At 41.4% G+C, this 18,518-nt stretch overlaps 1 protein-coding gene and 1 pseudogene across 3 annotated transcripts in view; one reads left to right on the top strand and one right to left on the bottom strand.

Moving 5' to 3' along the window:
- Positions 1-18,518, bottom strand: part of hcfc1b (host cell factor C1b) — a 68,363-nt gene that overhangs the window by 19,141 nt on the left and 30,704 nt on the right. For all 3 annotated transcript variants that reach the window (XM_086069773.1, XM_086069772.1, XM_086069774.1), the window contains exons 19-28: positions 13,344-13,525; positions 12,759-12,842; positions 8,595-8,661; positions 8,376-8,518; positions 8,145-8,303; positions 7,904-8,075; positions 7,683-7,817; positions 6,087-6,283; positions 5,930-6,010; positions 5,670-5,855 (exon numbers count right to left, since the gene is read on the bottom strand). In XM_086069773.1, coding sequence (XP_085925899.1) covers positions 5,670-5,855; positions 5,930-6,010; positions 6,087-6,283; positions 7,683-7,817; positions 7,904-8,075; positions 8,145-8,303; positions 8,376-8,518; positions 8,595-8,661; positions 12,759-12,842; positions 13,344-13,525 — 1,406 coding nt within the window. The remainder of the gene's footprint in view (positions 1-5,669; positions 5,856-5,929; positions 6,011-6,086; positions 6,284-7,682; positions 7,818-7,903; positions 8,076-8,144; positions 8,304-8,375; positions 8,519-8,594; positions 8,662-12,758; positions 12,843-13,343; positions 13,526-18,518) is intronic.
- On the top strand, positions 9,876-11,298 carry LOC147178192 (E3 SUMO-protein ligase ZBED1-like; annotated as a pseudogene).

Raw genomic sequence — 18,518 nt, forward strand, 5'->3', positions numbered from 1 at the left:
AATGTATATTGAACTATCCCATATAAAATTGCAGTTTTAGTCAACTCAAAATCAGTCACATTCAAAAACATTGGACTGCCTTTGCTTTTAAAAACTATCACTGAGAATATAATCATATATATTTACCATGCAATAAATCATTTAATCAATCATTCTTAATTTAATACATAATGCATAACAAAAACATAAAATACCTCATGCAGCAAGCTCTGGTAAAAACACAATCATGCATTCGTCGAATGCATGATTGACTAAGATCATCTCTGTAACTGCATACATCAAGACAGTCAACATATTGAAACCTGAAAAGTGCAAACATGCAGCATTCATTTGAGTTTGTGTCAATGATTAACCATGTTAAATATTTATGGCCATTTTTATTACGTTATAATATTTTCGAAAATTTTATTTCGATTAATTTGAAAAGTTTACCACCGACCTCAAAATTCACGACTCTATCAGCAACTGGTACAGGTTGTTGGGGTGGATCACGTCTCTCTATTACCGCTTCCGATTGTGATGTCAATAAGGGATGGAGGCCGTAAAGTTTTGGAGTTTTCGTTTGGGCACCGAAACTTCCAGCGATGGAATAATTTGTTGTTCTTGACTGGAGTTCTTTCACGTGTTTTTTGCTCTTTGCGTGACTTTCAAGAGCTTTGAAACCTCTCCCACCATTGTCAATGGTATCATGGCACCAAATGCAAAGCGCTTTCCCGGCACGATCGATCTTCCGAATAAAGTCACTGAACAAATTCGTCACAGTCTTCTTTCCAACATTTGTAGATATATCCTTCTCTAACCAGTCCCATCGAAACTTGTTTTTTACGATCTTGTCAATTTCCTTAACTCGCGGAGCATCTTTGCGTTCGATCACGTACATCTTTCTTTAAACACCCGGCAAAAACGTCTGAGAAATGAACAATGGCATACTCCTATGCCTTTATAACAAGCGCGTTTATTGGTCAACAAACAATGGCATACTCCTATGCCTTTATAACAAGCGCGTTTATTGGTCAACACGGAGACTTCAGCCAATTGCAAGATCAGTTTCATTTCAGTTACGGAAACACTAAAATGGAATGCTGTCGAGAGACGAAATCGGATTTTTTACCACTTAAAAAATTGTAACATTTTATTTTTGGAGATAAAAAAAGCGGAATTCCGCGAATTAGCGGGAAAATCACATCCCTGCATAGAGTATGTTCTTGTGACGCAACGAGTCCGGTCTTGGTAAGCCCGGTCTAAAAAATGTACTTTCCAAAGCACGCATATCTCGCTGGCGTATTTCGGTAATTAATCACAGTTTTATCATGTGACTAGCTTTCAATGAATTTGTACTACTATGTTGACGTTTCAAAATGTGTTTGTACAACATACATGGGTTAAAAACCTTACTTACGTCCTTGTGATTTTGTGAGACGTCATCAGTGCCCCCCCCCTTAAGTACTGTTCCAATTGGAAGTATGCATAAGTCAAGAACACACGGAATTCCTGGATGACATTCTTTTTTGCTATCTTAAACCAAGGATCCATCGGAGAAGCATTTCGTACTTCAAGGAACAACTGGCAGCGGAGGAGCATCACGTTTGTTCTTCTTCTTTTGCCTTCTTCCATTTCCGGCAGACTAGGCACGGCGTGTGCATTGCTGCCCCCACCAACAGGGATGGGAATCGAAAACCGGTTCTTGTTGAGAACTGGCTCCCAGTGTTTAAATTCCTTGGCAACGTTTGACGTTTTTGCTACCGATTCCCTTATCGGTTCTGTGTGGGACAATGACGTCACCACGCGCAAGTCGCGCAACATTTCCGTGCGCGCCGAGCAACAAACATGGCGCCACGATCGAAAGTTTGTTGACATCCTTCCAAGAAAAGCTAACAACAGGCCAACTTGCAATGTTTGCAAATTGGATATTTCGTCTAAGGCAGGAAACACTACCACTATGCAAGAGCATTTGAACACAGGATGCGATGACTCTCTGTCGTGTTTGTGAGTGCTCCTGCGTCTCGGTGGGATCAACCCAGCAGCAAGGCCTGCCAGCAATGTAAGTGTTCTCTCCTACCAACACTTCAGATACTGCTAGTAACTCTATTAGCGCCAGTTTGCCTTTATGTGAAAAGTGCCGTTAGTAACTGCTAACGTTAAAGCCCGTATCTCTCTAAAAGGCGCTGGCTTGCGAGGGTAACTGCCGCGTCCCGCAAGTGTTGTGTTGTTTTTTTCCCCATCAGGGTTCATATTCAAGATTGCAAAACGTGCCAAGATGTACAGAACGAACCATGACTTATAAGCAACACTCTACTTCCACACGACCACACTGACTCTGCTCACGGGAGTCACACACAAGTCTACTGGCTGCGTCTGTTTTGACTGAGACAGGGAGGAGGGGTTTTTGAGTGCTCAGAGTTCATTTTAGTGTTGAAATGTTACTGGATTTGGACATTATTGTCACAAAATAATCTAGGTTGTATTTTGTAAATTTCTACAGAAGATGATTTAAAAAAAATGTAGTTTATTTTCAAATATTTTTTCTTTTTCTTTTTTTTCTTTCTTCTGGGGACCCCATGGCACCCCATTGAGCCGTCAAATGTGGACCTTAAAACTTCACAGTTGGGTTTGTAAGGCCATGTTACTTTTAAACCTGTCTCTTGTTTACAGATACAACTTAGACATAAAAAAGAGAATGCTAATCTGTTTATTCATCTAAAAAAAAAAAAAAAAGAATCAGTAAGAGAATCGATAAAGAATCGAATCGTTAAGCAGAATCAAAAACGGAATCGGAATCGTAAAAATCTTATCAATTCCCATCCCTACCCACCAACATCACGTTTGTAAGTAGCCTACAGTATTCCTCCCCTTTTATGAGCGTAAATAATAAGAAATATTTAACATGTTAAGTACAACTTTATTAAACTAGTCTTCTTTTTTTTTTACACAACTTAGCTTAACAACTGCAATTTACAATAATATATTTAAATATATTAATATATATTAAATATAATTTACTATATATTCAAAGATATCTGGAGAGGCCCAGAAGTACTGTGAGAACCATGTTCTATGATTTCTCCCGTGCTTTCAATACCATCCAACCAGATCTCCTGAGGGACACACTGGAGCTCAAGGTGTTTTGCCACCAGCTAACAAGATGAGTTCTGGACTTTCTCACCAATAGGCCGCAGTATGTGAAGACGAGCGGCTGTGTGTCTGATACGGTGATCTGCAGTACGGGGGCGCACTCAAGGGACTGTTCTAGCGCCTCTACCACCATTTACACTTCTCACACCACACGAACTGTCACCTGCAAAAGTTCTCGGACGACTCTGCCATCATTGGTCTCATCAACAATGGCGATGAGACAGTACCAAGAACTGAGCAAGAACTTTGTGGCCTGGTGTGAGGAAAATCGCCTCTGGATTAATGCAGGAAAAACTAAGGAGCTGGTGGTGGATTTCTGCCTGACTCAAGGTATTTTAACCCACCCCCTTCTGGTGAACATCCAGGGAATAGACATTGAGATAGTGGACTCTGACAAGTACTTGGGTGTTCACCTTAATAGGAACCTGGACTGGACTGACAAAACTCAGGCTCTGTACAAAAAGGGACTGAGTAGACTACACCTGCTACGTAGACTTCAGGGTGCGGAAGGACTTATTAAGGACTTTCTATGAGACTGTGGTGGCCTCAGTCTTATTTTACAGTGTGGTTTGCTGGAGCAGCAGCATTTCAACTGCCGAGAGGAAGAGACTGAACAAATTGGAGCCCAGAACAGAGCCCGCCTTCTTCACCAGTCTCGAGACGGTAGGCAACAGGAGAATGGTGACAAAGCTGTCATCTATCCGGGGTTGTTATCTGAACCCTGAGCACACATTATGTCATTTTCAGTCGACAGCAAATGGCAAAATGTGTTTTTAAAGGGATTAATTGTACATGAAAAATAATGAAGTTATCAAATTAATTCTAGACAAAATATTAACTTCTTACTGCGGAAAATGTCTCAATCTGTCAAGTATCCCTTTTAATGCATAGTGAGACAAATAGAAATGTGTGTTGTGGAAAAAGTGCATCAATATACATAGATAAAAAAATGCATCAATCATTTTATTAAAAAATTGTAGCCCCTGAATCATAATTGTAATCGAATCACAAGGTAGGTTTGCTCCCAATGGACCTGGCAGCGCCCTGTTTGGCAGCAGCCGACCATTGGTGTTTGATGTGTGTGTGAATGGGTGAATGTGAGGCATTGAAAAGCGCATTGGGCACCATATGGTGTCGTTAAAGCACTATATAAAAAGCAGCCCAATTACCAGTTACAATATGGCGGTAACACACAATGAGAAGGCCAACTTCAAAATAAACATTACCAACCTTATTTAACTTATGTTGGACTTGAAATTTCAACTATTGTTAAAAGAGCATTTGTATTTAGAAACAACAATTTTTGTTTTTGAAATTCAAGTATCATTATTATTCTATTTTTCCTTTAGGCCAAGTTTTTTTTTCTGTTTGTTTTTTGTGTCTGCATAAAATATATAATATATATATATATATATATATATATATATATATATATATATATATATATATATATATATATATATATATTTCGAAAAAAAATAAATAAAAATAAACCTTACCATACCAAATAGTATAATTATATAAATAACGCTCTTATTTTGGAGTTGTTCCCAGCAGCAACGCAACGGATGATTTGACTCGTCACAGACGTCAGCAACACATTGTCATCTTGAAGGGGGGGGGGAGAAAAAAAAAACTACTCGGTTGTGCCGACACTGTATTAGATGGAGTTAGCACCGTTAATGCGGCTAGCAGCTAATCAAGCGCGAGGGCTGTTTGATTACTTTTGAAAAGTGTAAATGCGCACTTCATTGCGGACAGCCTGACACAGGTGCCAATTGCCACGCTGATCACTATAACAAACCAGGCTCACTCAACTGTGCCGATTTAGTCGAGAAAATCGCTACTGTGATTCTGACGATACATCGTCTCAATTTCTAGAAAGGAAAATAGTGTGCTGCTAGGCATTTAAATTTAAGTTCCAAAAAAAGTTGCTAATCTAAAAGAAATGAAAGACGGTTGCTCATTAAATGAAAGTGTTTTTTGTCTTCTGTATGTATAATTTATAATATAATTGTGTTCTTTAGCAAGTATTTTTTTAGGCATTATTTTATATGATAAATTTTGCAAAAATCTCATCTCGTAGACTCAATCTCCTGAGACATCTTGTGTTGTGGGATTTGCCTCTAATCCCAGCCCTATTTGGTCACTGTACAGTCATTTAAAGCATAACAAAACCTCAGCGCAAAAGGGATAATGATATTGAAACTGATTTAGTTCCTAGTTTGGTCATTGGCTTGCAAATGTCTTATTTTGATAATCTCTTTCAAAGCTATGTATTTTGAAAAAGAGAACCGAAATGAGTGTGAGCCAATTTAAAGCATTCTGGCTGATCTTTCAAGGCTCACAGAACATTAGTTTGATGTACCTTGCACAGATTCAAGAAAGAAACCCTGTGCCAGGTGCAGCAACACAGCCCCAGAACACAAGTAAGGACAGTGTACTTTTCTTGGTATTTTCTTTCATTAACAACAATTTGGTCCATGTGTGTATTTGGACAATTCCAGCAGGTGATGACAACAGGAAGTGGGACTCACCTTGCTAATCTTGATGGTGCATGGCGCTCCCGGGAAACCAGGCAGACATGTTTTGAACGCAGACACCTCAGAGAAGGCTCCGCGGCCGCAGATATTGATCCCTGCCACGCGGAATTTGTAGGCCGTCCCCGGCTGAAGGGGCACCTTCTTCATCCGACCGTAGTCCGGCATCACGCCTGAGTGGTGCTGCGGAAAGTACAATCAGTGAATTCATACTTAAAAAAACTATTAGATTTTGTGAAAAGTGAAGGTGCCCTTACATCAACAGTGACGTCACCATCAGGGATGTAGTAGTGAGAGACAGCCATGTTGGTCACCCTGACAATCCCGACGTCAAACCACTACACACACAGAAGGACACGCAAATATTGTCACACTGCTTTCCTTGCCATGTGGAGCTGAATGCCGTCTCGCCACCTCATTGGCGACCATGCCGTTAGACACATCGTTGACAGGGGCGGCAGGCTCGGTCTTAGAGCTAGCTGTCAGGGGAGGGGCAGGCCCAAAGGTGCTTGCCAATCGAGCCACAGCACTGGTGACAGCAGATGATGTCACCTCAAGACCGTTGCTCTCTGCTGCCGGGTCATTAAGACTGTCTGCTGGAGCGAGGCCCTCTGGGAAACAAAGATGGGATGTCAAGAATAATTCCATTTTTGTGTGTGTTTATGTGGATGATCTTGTCATAGCGAGGAGCGGGGTAACACGAACATCTATACGAGATAAAAATGCAAGAAGCGCCTCTCGCTGTTCAACATTCAACAAGAAAACGGTGTGTAATTCTGAGAGAACAGAATTAATTGCAGCGTCCATTCGTCTGTGTTAGTGTAAGAAGATTTATTTTCACAGATATATGTATTTGGCGGGGATCTATTTTGTTTCGGATATGTGGGGACAGAACTATTCTAAATGAGCGCGATTGGCGGAATGATACATGGAAAGGAGGGGGGAGTGATTGAGACCGCTGTGTTGTTGTGCGTGACGACACATAAAAGTTGTGCTGGAGCTATTCCCTCTCCGAATGCTGTTTTCGTTCCACGACCGTCGCTTCTCCCCCCCCCCCCCCCCCCCCCCCCCCCCCCCCCCTCGTTTCCCCCCGGCGTCGGCACTTCCTGGGTTCGTCACAGCTGCATGTCCCGCCCCAAACAATGTTGCTCCGTGATTGAAGATGTATTCTTGGGAGTTTGTAAACCCCCCCCCCCCCCCCCCCCCCCCCCCCCCCCCCCCCCCCCCCCCTGGACAGATTTTTTTTTACTGCACGGGGAGGGGGGAAATATTCAGTTTTAAAAATACCCTGCTACATGTGTACAAAGCTGTCACGGCCTATGTGGGCCAGAGTTACAAAACTGAAATTAATTTGTGGCCCACTGGATGGTGTTTGTGGCCCAATGGTTAAGAATCACTGATTTAGAAGACCATATCAATGTATAATAAAAAATAGAAATACATCAGTCACATTATGCTGTATAAGAAATAGATTGACAACTTCTCTCATGAAATGCGCAACAGCAACTTTCATGGCGTTAAATAAATGTAAACTGTTTGCGAACCTCTTTGCAACCTTCAGTGTTGGGAAAGTTTATTTTCTACACAAACTACTTCAAAGTTCAGCACACAAATTTAAAAATGAAATAGTTCATAGTTCCTAATTGATTTTTTTTTTTAACTAAGTGGATCATTCCAAAATGAACTAGTTCATAACTCAAGTCTTTTGCAGTCTTAAGTATTAGATTGCCCTTATATCTTCATCATATTTATTTTATCTTGTTATGTTCACAAGTCTTGGGACTTGTGAACTCGTTCAAAATCGTTTATTGGCCCCAGAATGAGCTCGTTTAAGAGAAACGCTCATGAAGCAAAAATACACTACGTTCAGTTCTGTGCCACGACGGCCCCCACCCCGAAATATTTTCTCATCAGATCGGCACGATTCATATAGGTCACTTACTTTGGTTTCAAAACAGCAAACTTCGTCGAAAGGTGAATGATTTTCATGCCTGGATGGTTTGCGTGTACCTGTGGCCACAGGGCCGGGCTCCGCCCCATCTTCCGCTTGGCATTGCAAGTCCTGTAACTGTTGTTGTTGGACAAGAGCTGCAAGCTCCTGCTGAGTCAGCACGATGGGAATTGACTGCTCTGACTCGACACCACCTGGACAAAAACAAGTTCCCGTCACCATACAAGCATCACCATTTCCATAATTCCTGGACTTTGTATGCACAAGAGATGTGTCGTACCGACGTGTCCTGCAGCTTGCAGGAAGGCCTGGATGGTCAGATGCTGAGACTCGTCTGCAGACAGCCCATCAGCCGTCACCATCAATGTTGTTGTTGTCGTCCCAGAGTCCATCTCGCCGCTGTGCCCTTCTGATGACATAAGCTCCTGAGGAGGCGTGTCCATGGATGCCATCTGAGCATCAAACAGACTGGTCAGTATAAGCACACTTCATCTAGACAAAGTGTGTGCAATCATGCATACCTGAACCACCTCACTGCCCTGCAACAAAACTGTTGCAGATGATGACGTCACATTCTCTGATTGGCTCTCCATTTGCATGGGCTCCTCTGTAACTGCCAATGCTGTGGCAATGACCTCCTCAGACTTGACTGCATCCTCTCTGACCAATGAGGAGATTTCCTACCAACACACACCAGGACTCCAGTGGTGGTGATGATGAGGAGGAGGAGAAGGGTTGTGGGCTGCACTTACAGGTATGGCTGGACCAGGTGTGGGCGTTGCCTGTGTAACAGTGGTAATGGCTCTGCCTTGGCTGATGGAAACAGAGGTGGCAGGGTCAGAGGACGAAGAGGGCTCTGTGGAGTCTTTTTGCATCACGTCGCCTCCCTGCTGAGCTACAAGCAAAACAGGAAGTGAGGTCATTTTAAAACAAAAGCCCAGTGTTGCTCTGCAGGCAAGTCAGTAGGCTACCTGTGGCCGTGGTGGCAGTGTTGGTGGTTCCGGTCTCGTGGGTCTCACATGGTGGATTGGAGCACACCTAAAATCAGGTCACATGGTAAGCCGGGTACACATACACACACAAAAACAATCAGGCCATTTTTGTCCCAATTTTGCCTGTTCCTGACCGAGGAAGATAAACGTGCGACTAGATTGTCCTTTAAGATTATCCTTATGTCTAAGGTATGTAAAGAGTGGGTTTGTCCCAATCATAGATCAAGTGAGGGATGATTGGCCATGCCTGACTAATGATACACAAGGATGATGTAATAGGAAAGTGACTTTTTGTGTTAGAGTCAAGGATGGAGTTCACAATACCTCACACAATAACTCATTCAAACACAAAAACGTGTAAATAAGTTTAAAAAATATATATATACTTTGTCCTTCACTCTCAAAAACGTATTTACACTTTTTTTATGCAAGAGCATACAGACGGCTTTGATGCAGCTTCTGCCATGAAGAGGTGGCTTAAAGCAAATGGTAGTTATTACAAAAAACGGCCAGCAGGTGGCAGCAGAGTGCAAGAGATCAACCAGTGCCAAATTGCAACAAGATCGTTTTGACAATTTCAATGGAGGAATGTGAATATTGATAAAACGTAATTATATTGTAATGCTTATTGCTGCAAAACGGAAACAGATATATATATACTTTTTTTCTAGGGGTGTTAAAAAAAATCTATTTGGTGATATATCGCGATCTTACAGCGAGCAATTCTCGTATCGATCCCTTATGCGGCCGAATCGATCGAAACATCCATTTTATATGGAAATATTTAATAAAACGTCTTACTTTTGTGCCGCACCTAAACTCCCGCCCACTAGTTGGCAGCAGAACGCGCCTTACTGTGCCACTGTAACACTGAACTCTCGCGAAAATTATCCAGTGTAGTGTCTTTACAATACAATCTCGCGAGTTTACAGTACATCAAAGCTTCAATATTTCGGAGTAGGAAATACGAGCTGCTCCAAAGAATGACTATAAAGCTGAAATTTTGACTCACTTTGGCTTTTATAGCAAAGAAGACGGAAGCATGGACTATGATAAGAGGTACGCTATATGCAAACACTGCCATGGGAAAATCAAATACTGCAGCAACACCACTAACCCTCGCGCTCACGTTGTAAGAGTAAACAAACGCCTACCTCGTCTCAACTAACTATTGAACAAGCTGATTCTGCCAAATTTCCTTCAAGATCATCTCGTGCGACCAAAATAACACATTCAGTGATTTACTGCATGTGCAAAGACATGCGCCTTCTCAGCTCCGTAGAAGGTGAAGGCTTTCGTAACATGATGAACACTTCGGAACCCCGTTACTCCATACCGCCCTGCCAACACTTCATTAAAGTTGCTCTGCCCCGGTTGTACAAAGATGTTAAAAGCAATGTGCTGGATGGTCTTCGTTGTGCCGAAAGAGTTGCATTAACATGTGATGCCTGGACGTCCAGATCCACAATGTCCTATGTAACCATAACAGCACATTTCATAAACGAAGAGTGGAAGATGGTTTTGCACGTGTTACCAAAACGACCAATGTACGACAGCCACACGGGAGAGAATATTGCGGCTTTACTGCGTGCAGCTGTAGATGAATGGGGTCTGAGTGATAAAAATCCGGTGGCGGTGACCGATAATGGTCCAAACATTGCTGTTGCGGCTCGACTGGCAGAGATGGTTCACATTCAGTGTTTTGCTCACAGCCTTAACCTCGTATCACAGAAAGCACTTAAACTACCAACAGTGGCAAGGCTACTTGGCAGAATTAGGCATGTTACTGGATTCTTCAGATGGAGTACAACTGCAAGTTACCAGCTACAGGTCAAACAAACCCAACTACAGCTACCAAACCATAGATTAATTACAGATGTTATTACAAGATGGAACAGTTCTTATGACATGACTGAAAGATTTTTAGAGCAACAATCAGCTGTCTGTCCAGCACTCCTTTCCAATGAAGTGAGAAAGAATGAAAAGGAAGTATTTACATTGAGTGAAAGTGACATCACATGTGCAGAGGAGATACTGAAAGCACTGAAGCCAATGAAGGATGCAAAATTTGTGATGTTCTGAGGAGAGCATGACAACTTCGTCAGTCATTGCACCACTCCATGCCAAGCTGATCATGGGCACAGATGAAAACTCTGAAGATTCAGATACAATTAAGGACATCAAGACAGGAATAGCACAAGATCTGTCAAAAAAATATGCAAATGAAAAGGAGACACTTTGCATGGCATCTGCAGTGGACCCACGGTTCAACAATCTACACTTTCTGTCTGACGAAGATAGTGCCCACACATCTACTTTAGACTCTAGGCTGACTGATGCTGTGTTGGCAGTAATGGAAAAGAACAGTGTAAGTACATTTAATATAAATTTGCATATGAACTCTATAGGGGTATATTGCTTGCTTTTATCATGGTACACCTTAGTTGCATTAGTAATCTGTTCTGTACTTATAAGGTTTTAAGTGGTTGTACTAATATGAATTTGAAAATCTTTTGTTTTTCAGGATGAGGAATGTGAAGAGGATCAAGATGGACATGCTCCCAACATTGAGCCATCCATTAAGAGACCCAGAGCATCGTGTGCTTTAGCTGATCTCCTTGGTCCAACATTCACCTCTCACAGCAATGACATTAACAAAAAATCAAGAATCTGCAGAAGATGAGGTGAAGATGTTTAGGATGGAGTCTCCCTTGCCCCTAAATGGTGATTCTCTCAATTGGTGGATGGACCATGAAGGGGCCTATCCTCATATTTCCGCTGTAGCCCGACAGTTCCTCTGCATCCCAGGCACAAGTGTCTCAGCAGAGAGAGTCTTTTCCACTGCAGGAGACATTGTAACTGCACAAAGAAGTGTGCTTAAAGCAGGGAATGTTGATCAACTTGTGTTCCTGCAAAATAATCTAAAGAGAAAAGCACTAGCACAAACTAAGCAAGTTATTATTTCTTGCTGTAGACAATTTACCTCTGTTAAATTGCACTAAAGTAATGTTGCACAGTTGTTGAGTTCTAAAAGAAATCTTGACTGTTTTTTTTCCCTGTGGTTGTGGTCAAGACAATAGTTTGACTAGCTTATGCAAATTGCATCTAGGATGCGCAAAATAATATTTACTTTTCATAACTGTTCATTATATTTTACATCCTTTTGGATGTTTTATTTTTATTTTTTACATTTAATGGTGTAATGCTGCATTTTAGCAGGTTCTCACTAAGCATGGAAGAATGTTAAATAAAAGAATGGTATATTAATGGAACATTAAGCCTTAATATTTTATTTCAATGCTGTTCAAACGTGAAACAGATTGCAAACTGTATACAGTGGCTTACAGTTATAAGCCTGAAGTTTCAGATAAATATATTCATATAAATCTTACAGTGTACATGTAGAAGTTTACTGATTAGTATTTTCTAAATCAGATTTTTTAATCGCAATGATCGATTTATAGATTAGTATCGGGATTAATCGGTATCGAATCGAATCGTGACCTATGAATCGTGATACGGATCGAATCGCCAGGTACTAGGCAATTCACACCCCTATTTTTTTCCTAATGAAAGAAGAGACTCTACAGTAATCTTTCTTTTGGTAGGTTCCACATTTTTATAGTAACAGAACACAGTATTCTGTGGGCCTTGCAAAATCAATCAAAACAGCTGGGAGTGAAGAGGGGTGCTTCAGTGAAAATAGCTGGGAGTGAATGAGTTAAAATAACGATAAACACAAAGACTGTTAAATCACACAGTTGACTATTTTAAAAACTAATAACCAAACCACATTTCTTCTTTCATTTGTGGTCTAAGAAGAATCGATAGACAAAATCAAGTGTTTTTCGATTCCCCATCCCTATCAAGCGGCACCCCTTGTACAGTACAGTGGGACCATTGTAAAGTGGGCTTTTGTTACCACTATGACCTGACTGTTGGGCTACAACTCGGCACGTGTTCATTCAAAGGTAGATACTATAGTCCCTGGTGGGAGCAGCACCATGCCACTGAACATCAAACTACCGTGAACATGCCCTTGACATTTCCTGAAGTGAACCTCTTAATCTTTGGATTGTCAACTCCTGTTTTAGGGGATAACTGTGAAGGCCAAAGAGTGGAGTGTGGACACAGCTGGTTTACCTGAGTCAGTCCACCCGCTTCCACCGTAGTGGCGGTGTTGGTGGTTCCAGTATCGTGGGTCTCACATGGCGGATTGGAGCACACCTGAGGAGGAAGAGAATGTGATATTTTGGGTGGAAAACGTGGGGATGCCCCTCCGCACATTCAAGCAGAGATGGGCTTGACTTAGCCATGTGCAAGTCTCAAGGTAAGGTTAATTAAGTCCTAACCTTTAAGTCTCAAGCAAATCGCAAGTTATTTTGTCTTGGACATGTCAAGTTAGCTACATTGATAAGTAATTTCGAAAGCCAAGTCACCTTGTTAATGCAGTCTTACCTGTACGATCAGGTGTTCAATGGTCTAATAATTACAATATTGGTACATTTATGTGACCCGAATGAATGTATAACACAACTCAAGATACTGGACTCCAATTCAACATGACTTTATAATAACTCCATTAATCATCATTTATTATTTGAGTGTCAATCAAAACATGTGTTAAATGGCAAACATCTGCTAGTTTTTTCATCTGCAGTCAATTCATCAAACAGCGTCTTAAGTCACAATGACTTGAGTCCTCAGCTGAATTCCTCGGCAACTCACCTTCAGTACTTGATTTGTGTCCACCGACACCACAGTGGCGATGTTGGCGGTTCCTTTGTCGGGTGTCTCAGAGGGCGGGTTGGTGCAGCCATTATCAGCTATGGTTGCGATGGCAACAGTAGCAGTGTTGGTGGTTCCCGTGTCGTGTGTCTCGCAGGGCGGGTTGGAGCAGACTTCAGTCACTGCAGCATCAATATACAACACTTGTGTCAAACTCATGTACTGTGTATGGGCACTTTTCCATTAGCCCTGTTCTTGCTTAAAAGACACCCCGACTGTAATGACAAGTTTGCTCTATAAGATTTATTTGGTTGTTACCAACATCACTATGAGATTTTGTTTTGAAAATCGTTTCCAGTGTAATAAATTTTTTAGAAACATTTGTATATACGTCGTCGCCATTGTTGTTTATGTCGTAACGCATTCAGTGCGTAGTGACGTAGCATGACAACTCGCTCTCTGCCAAGCAATGCAAAACGAGTATAAAGCGAGGTAAGCCTCGTAGCCTTCCTAAAGAAAAAACATGCGATCGAGAGAGTCACCCTCCCACGCCAGGCTCTCAAGAGCTCTTCCGTTTGTTATGCCTTGCAGTTTTTCAGCGTTTCTAGTTGCACCTTTTTATGGGGAGAGATTCGTCTTAAAATTATTCACACAAATAAATTTGGGATTTTCACGTGTATTTGATATCCACAAATACATTCGTGATTTTTACACGCGTTTCAGATCCACAAACATATACGCAATTTTTAACGTCTTTTTTTATTTTTGTCTTTATTTTCCATGACTTTTACTTGCGAGTTGTCAAATGTGAGTTTGTGGATCGTCGCACATGCACATTTATTTTTTAAATAAACATCACACTGTTTCGAGATAATCACACAGAAAACTCCTCAGATATTGACATGTGTCTAAGGCCCGTTCCTCCTCCATCCACGTGGAGGCAGTGTTGCTGTCTCCATTGAACGAGAACGAGCAGTTTCTCGTTAAAAAGCGTAAAACGAGCTGTTATCTATCCTGCTCTATTATGTGTTTATTTTACATAAGTCGGAAAACAAAATGTGACCTTAGATCATTTCCCTTGAGCTTGTTTTGCCTTCAGATGAAAGACGCTCTTCTTCTATTATCTCTTTGGCTGCTACTGCTTTAACAGAGTAGAAAAAGAAAATTTAATAGTAGAAGAAGAGTGTCTTTCGAGTAAAGGCAATGGCATAGTATCTGTCTCGGTGCACAAAGCTGAGAACGTGTTGCGAGGGCGGAATACTGTATTAACCTTATGCTAAAACACGGATAAGACAAAAACGATTTTTAAACAGTCAAAATTATTACTTCATTTTAGATGTGTTTTTTTTTTTTTTTTTTATAACAAGTATAACAAGGACAAAATGCATACGTTATAATAAAAAAAAAATTTGGGTTATCAAATGAGTCATTGAAAAAAAAATATATATACAATCGAATCAAATCAAAAATCGGGAACTGAATTGAAGAAGGATAAGGACCCTCTAGACTGTAAAAGTTATCGGCTGATCAGTCTCATTAGATGTGATAGTAAAATTCTTGCTACGATACTAGCATTACGATTACACAAGGTAATTACCTAATTCACCCTGACCAAGTTGGCTTTAATGGCCTAAGGAGTTCAGCCGATAATATTAGGCGGTTAATCAATATCATGTGGGCCTCTAAGGATGCTCCCTACGCTGCTGCGGTCCTTTCTTTAGATGCTGAAAAGGTCTTTGACAGGGTGGAGTGGCAATATTTGTTCTCCACCCTGGAGGCATTCGGCTTTGTTAGCCGATTTATTAGCTGGGTCAAACTCCTATACACCCAACCTTAAGTTTCAGTGGTAACGAATGGTATTATTTCACAGCCATTTGAGCTGCGAGGGGTACGAGGCAGGGCTGTCCTCTCAGTACTCTACTTTTTGCGCTGGCATTGGAACCTTTGGCAGCGGCTATTCTCAGGGACCCTGACTTTCCAGGTATCCAAGTAGGCAATGTTAATCATAAATTGATGCTTTATGAACTGGTCTATTTTTTTTCTTCTTCTTGAGAGAGTTCAGTATTGTTCATTCGGTAAATTTACCGATTCTCGACAGCCAAGGCACAACCCCCAGGCCCCGCATGGGGCCACCGGCCGGAAAGCAAACCCAGGCGCCCGGAGGGGTCCGTGCCCCAAGCAGCAGAACGGGGCACGGCAGGCCCACCAGGCACCCCACCGGCCCACAGACCACTACCCCATCGCCCCACGACCCCCCCTTCCTGATAGTAATGTTACAAACATCATAGGGTGTGATATGCCTTTCTCTGAGAGGCTGTATTTGCTAGGGGACCCGTTATTAAAGTACCTTCCATCACATGTTGCAGAGTGGGTTCAGGTGGCATTGATGTTGGGGCGTAAACTTATTATTTCTGACTGGAAAGCTTCATCACCTCCCTCTATCAAACTTTGGCACATCCACCTGGCAAAAGTGGATGTGAGGCACTAGAGGGTCTGTCATACCGATTATTGAACAGAGTGGAAAGCTATGATTTGAAATGGAAGCGATACCTGTCTAACATGAAGGGACCCGATTAGGAGAGGGGCAGATATATCTGTGGAATGTCTGGGATCGCTGAGTGTGTGGCGTGTCGTGAGCTGGTACTGTTCTCTGCTTTTATTTTTTTTTTAAGTTATTGATTTACTTTCACTATTCTTGTGATTATTACTTTATTTTATTTTTGCGTTTTTGATATACTTGTTTTAGTTGTTTTTTGTTTGATTTGACGTTTTCTTTGTTTGAGTTTGGGCATAGTGCTACATGCAGTCGATTTTTGTTTTCTATGTACATGTCTTGGAGTACTGATATGACTGCTACTTGCCACATGCATGTCTATATTGTGCAGGGTTTAAAAATCGCAATAAAATGTTAAGTTATTAAATGAAGGGGAAAGACGTGATCAGGCACTTTGTATAGACCCTTCTAGTGTGACGTCACGTTTAAGTGTGCCCTTTGCGGTGGAGTGAAGGGCGTCAATGCGAGTGAATTAGAAAACAATCAGTGTGACCTAGAAAATAGGTCAAACAGTTGATAAATCAGCGACCAATGCTATGGATGCTCTAATCGCTCAAAGAGACTACGACGCAACTGCTTTGCACCCACAAAAAGTACAGGGATATGCTCAGATCATTTTATATCATGTAGTTTTTCTCTTTTTCATATACAGTGGGTCATAACATTAACTTCTGATTGTAAATTCCAGGCAGACGTGATTAATGTTCCAAAATGTTTTGAGTGAAGCAATCATTCATACTTTTTTTGCATAAGTATTCAAGTAACTTTGAACAAAAAGTTTATGATTTTACACGATTATCACAACACTAACTAAGGCTTGATCTCTGCTGAGGAATGTGTTGTAAACATGCGGTCTGTTACCATGAAAGTAGTTATCGACGTACTGTTTCAACCAAAAACAACATGCCTTAAGCTTCCACTTCCACCAACTAAATTTTTTTTAGCTAGCGGCTCCAAACGGCTGGTTTCAAAGAGTCACAGTAATGTAGTGTCCTACTCGGGATGTTTTTTTGTGACACCTTTTCCCACATTTTAACGAAAACGCTCGCCAAAAATCCAGCTCTCTACATTCATTTGTTATGGGGGGCTTGTCCTCCGGGAGGCGGAGCGGTAGCTAAGCAGTGATGTCAGCTGGAAAGGTGGCTGAATCAGCAGATACTAACCTGCGTGAACCTAGCCTCTTACCATACGCAAAATATGGGAGAAATAATCAGTTTCGTTCTGTTGTACTGCTACGGTTTAATAGATATTAAACTGTTGAATTTAATAACTGATCAACAGCATATTGAACTTTTTACGGCACCGGCCAAATCAGCAGTCGCTAAGTTGCTAATGTACCTAAATAACACTGCAAGACTTTCGTGAAACTGCTAACTTCAATGGTTCAATGTTGATGTATAACAGAAAGTGTGTACTGTATACATTGTATTTTTGTCTTGATGGCAGATTTGTCTTGCTGGCTTAAACCCAGTAATTGATTTTCATCTATATGTGAAAGCTTCTGTGCATTTGACGGGTAGTACTTTGTGACATCACTAGGGATGCACCAAAATGAAAATGTTTGGCTAAAACCGAAAAATGAAAAATGCTTGGCCGAAAACCGAAATGCCCCCCCAAATTTTTTTTTTTTACTATCATTGTATTTATTATAATTAATTAAAATTATAATATTATTATAAAATATTTATTTAGCACTGGCATTTTAACAAGGCACAATATGAATTGAAATGTGCCCACAACGCAGATATGTTGGCTAATGGTACATCAAACACCAAACGAGGGTTGAGCATTTTCTAGCGGTGCAATTGCACTTTATAGTCAATGTAGTTTGCACAGGCGGGCACATTCACAGATTCATTAACGTTTAAAAATAAATAAATATATTTGTTTGCACCAGCTAATCGGCTTCGGGAACGGACTGCAAAGTCAAACAGTGTCCTGTACAGGTTGCCTACCTGGAGATAGACAGAAGTGTTTCCGTGTTTAAAATTGTTGATAGCAATAGTGCTAGCATTAGCTAAAGTATTTAGCACGGCCACCGGGATGCCGGTGAAAAAGTGGAAGCGTTCGGGGAGCTCTTATTAAAAAAATATATAAAAAAAGGGAAGGCGCTGCGGGAGAAGGAGTGGCTCACCTGTACTGCAGTAGTTCTGTCTTTTTCCGACCCACTTAAATGTTGTACACCAAGCGACGCCCCTCTCCTCTGGTGTGCGCAATGACCCCGGGAGCTGCTGCGACGACAGGTGCAAACTCACACGGTGAAAAGCCAGCGAGAAGAAAAAGCGGACAGTGGACACTCACCCACGCGTTCGCTGTTTAATTCTTGCTTGCTTGCGTCACTACAACCTATTTCGGCCATATTCTTTCGGCTTTAATTTTATTTTCGGTGGTCGAATATTCAGTGCAACACTAGATATCACGGCAATTCATATTTTGAATCGCTGCAAAAACAGTGGTGTGGTGCAAAACTAAGCAGAGTGGTATGTCTTGGGACTTTTTGGGGCTAATGGAAAACTGGCATATGTCTTGCAACAATATATTTGTCCTATGAAAGCCAGAATGCATCTCACAACGCATCTGGAGCTTGATACATAATGCTGTTTTCTTATTATTTCTTGACA

This window comes from Leptonotus elevatus, chromosome 2, assembly GCF_054856555.1.
Source record: "Leptonotus elevatus isolate MCC_2025b chromosome 2, RoL_Lele_1.0, whole genome shotgun sequence".
NCBI lineage: Eukaryota > Metazoa > Chordata > Actinopteri > Syngnathiformes > Syngnathidae > Leptonotus > Leptonotus elevatus.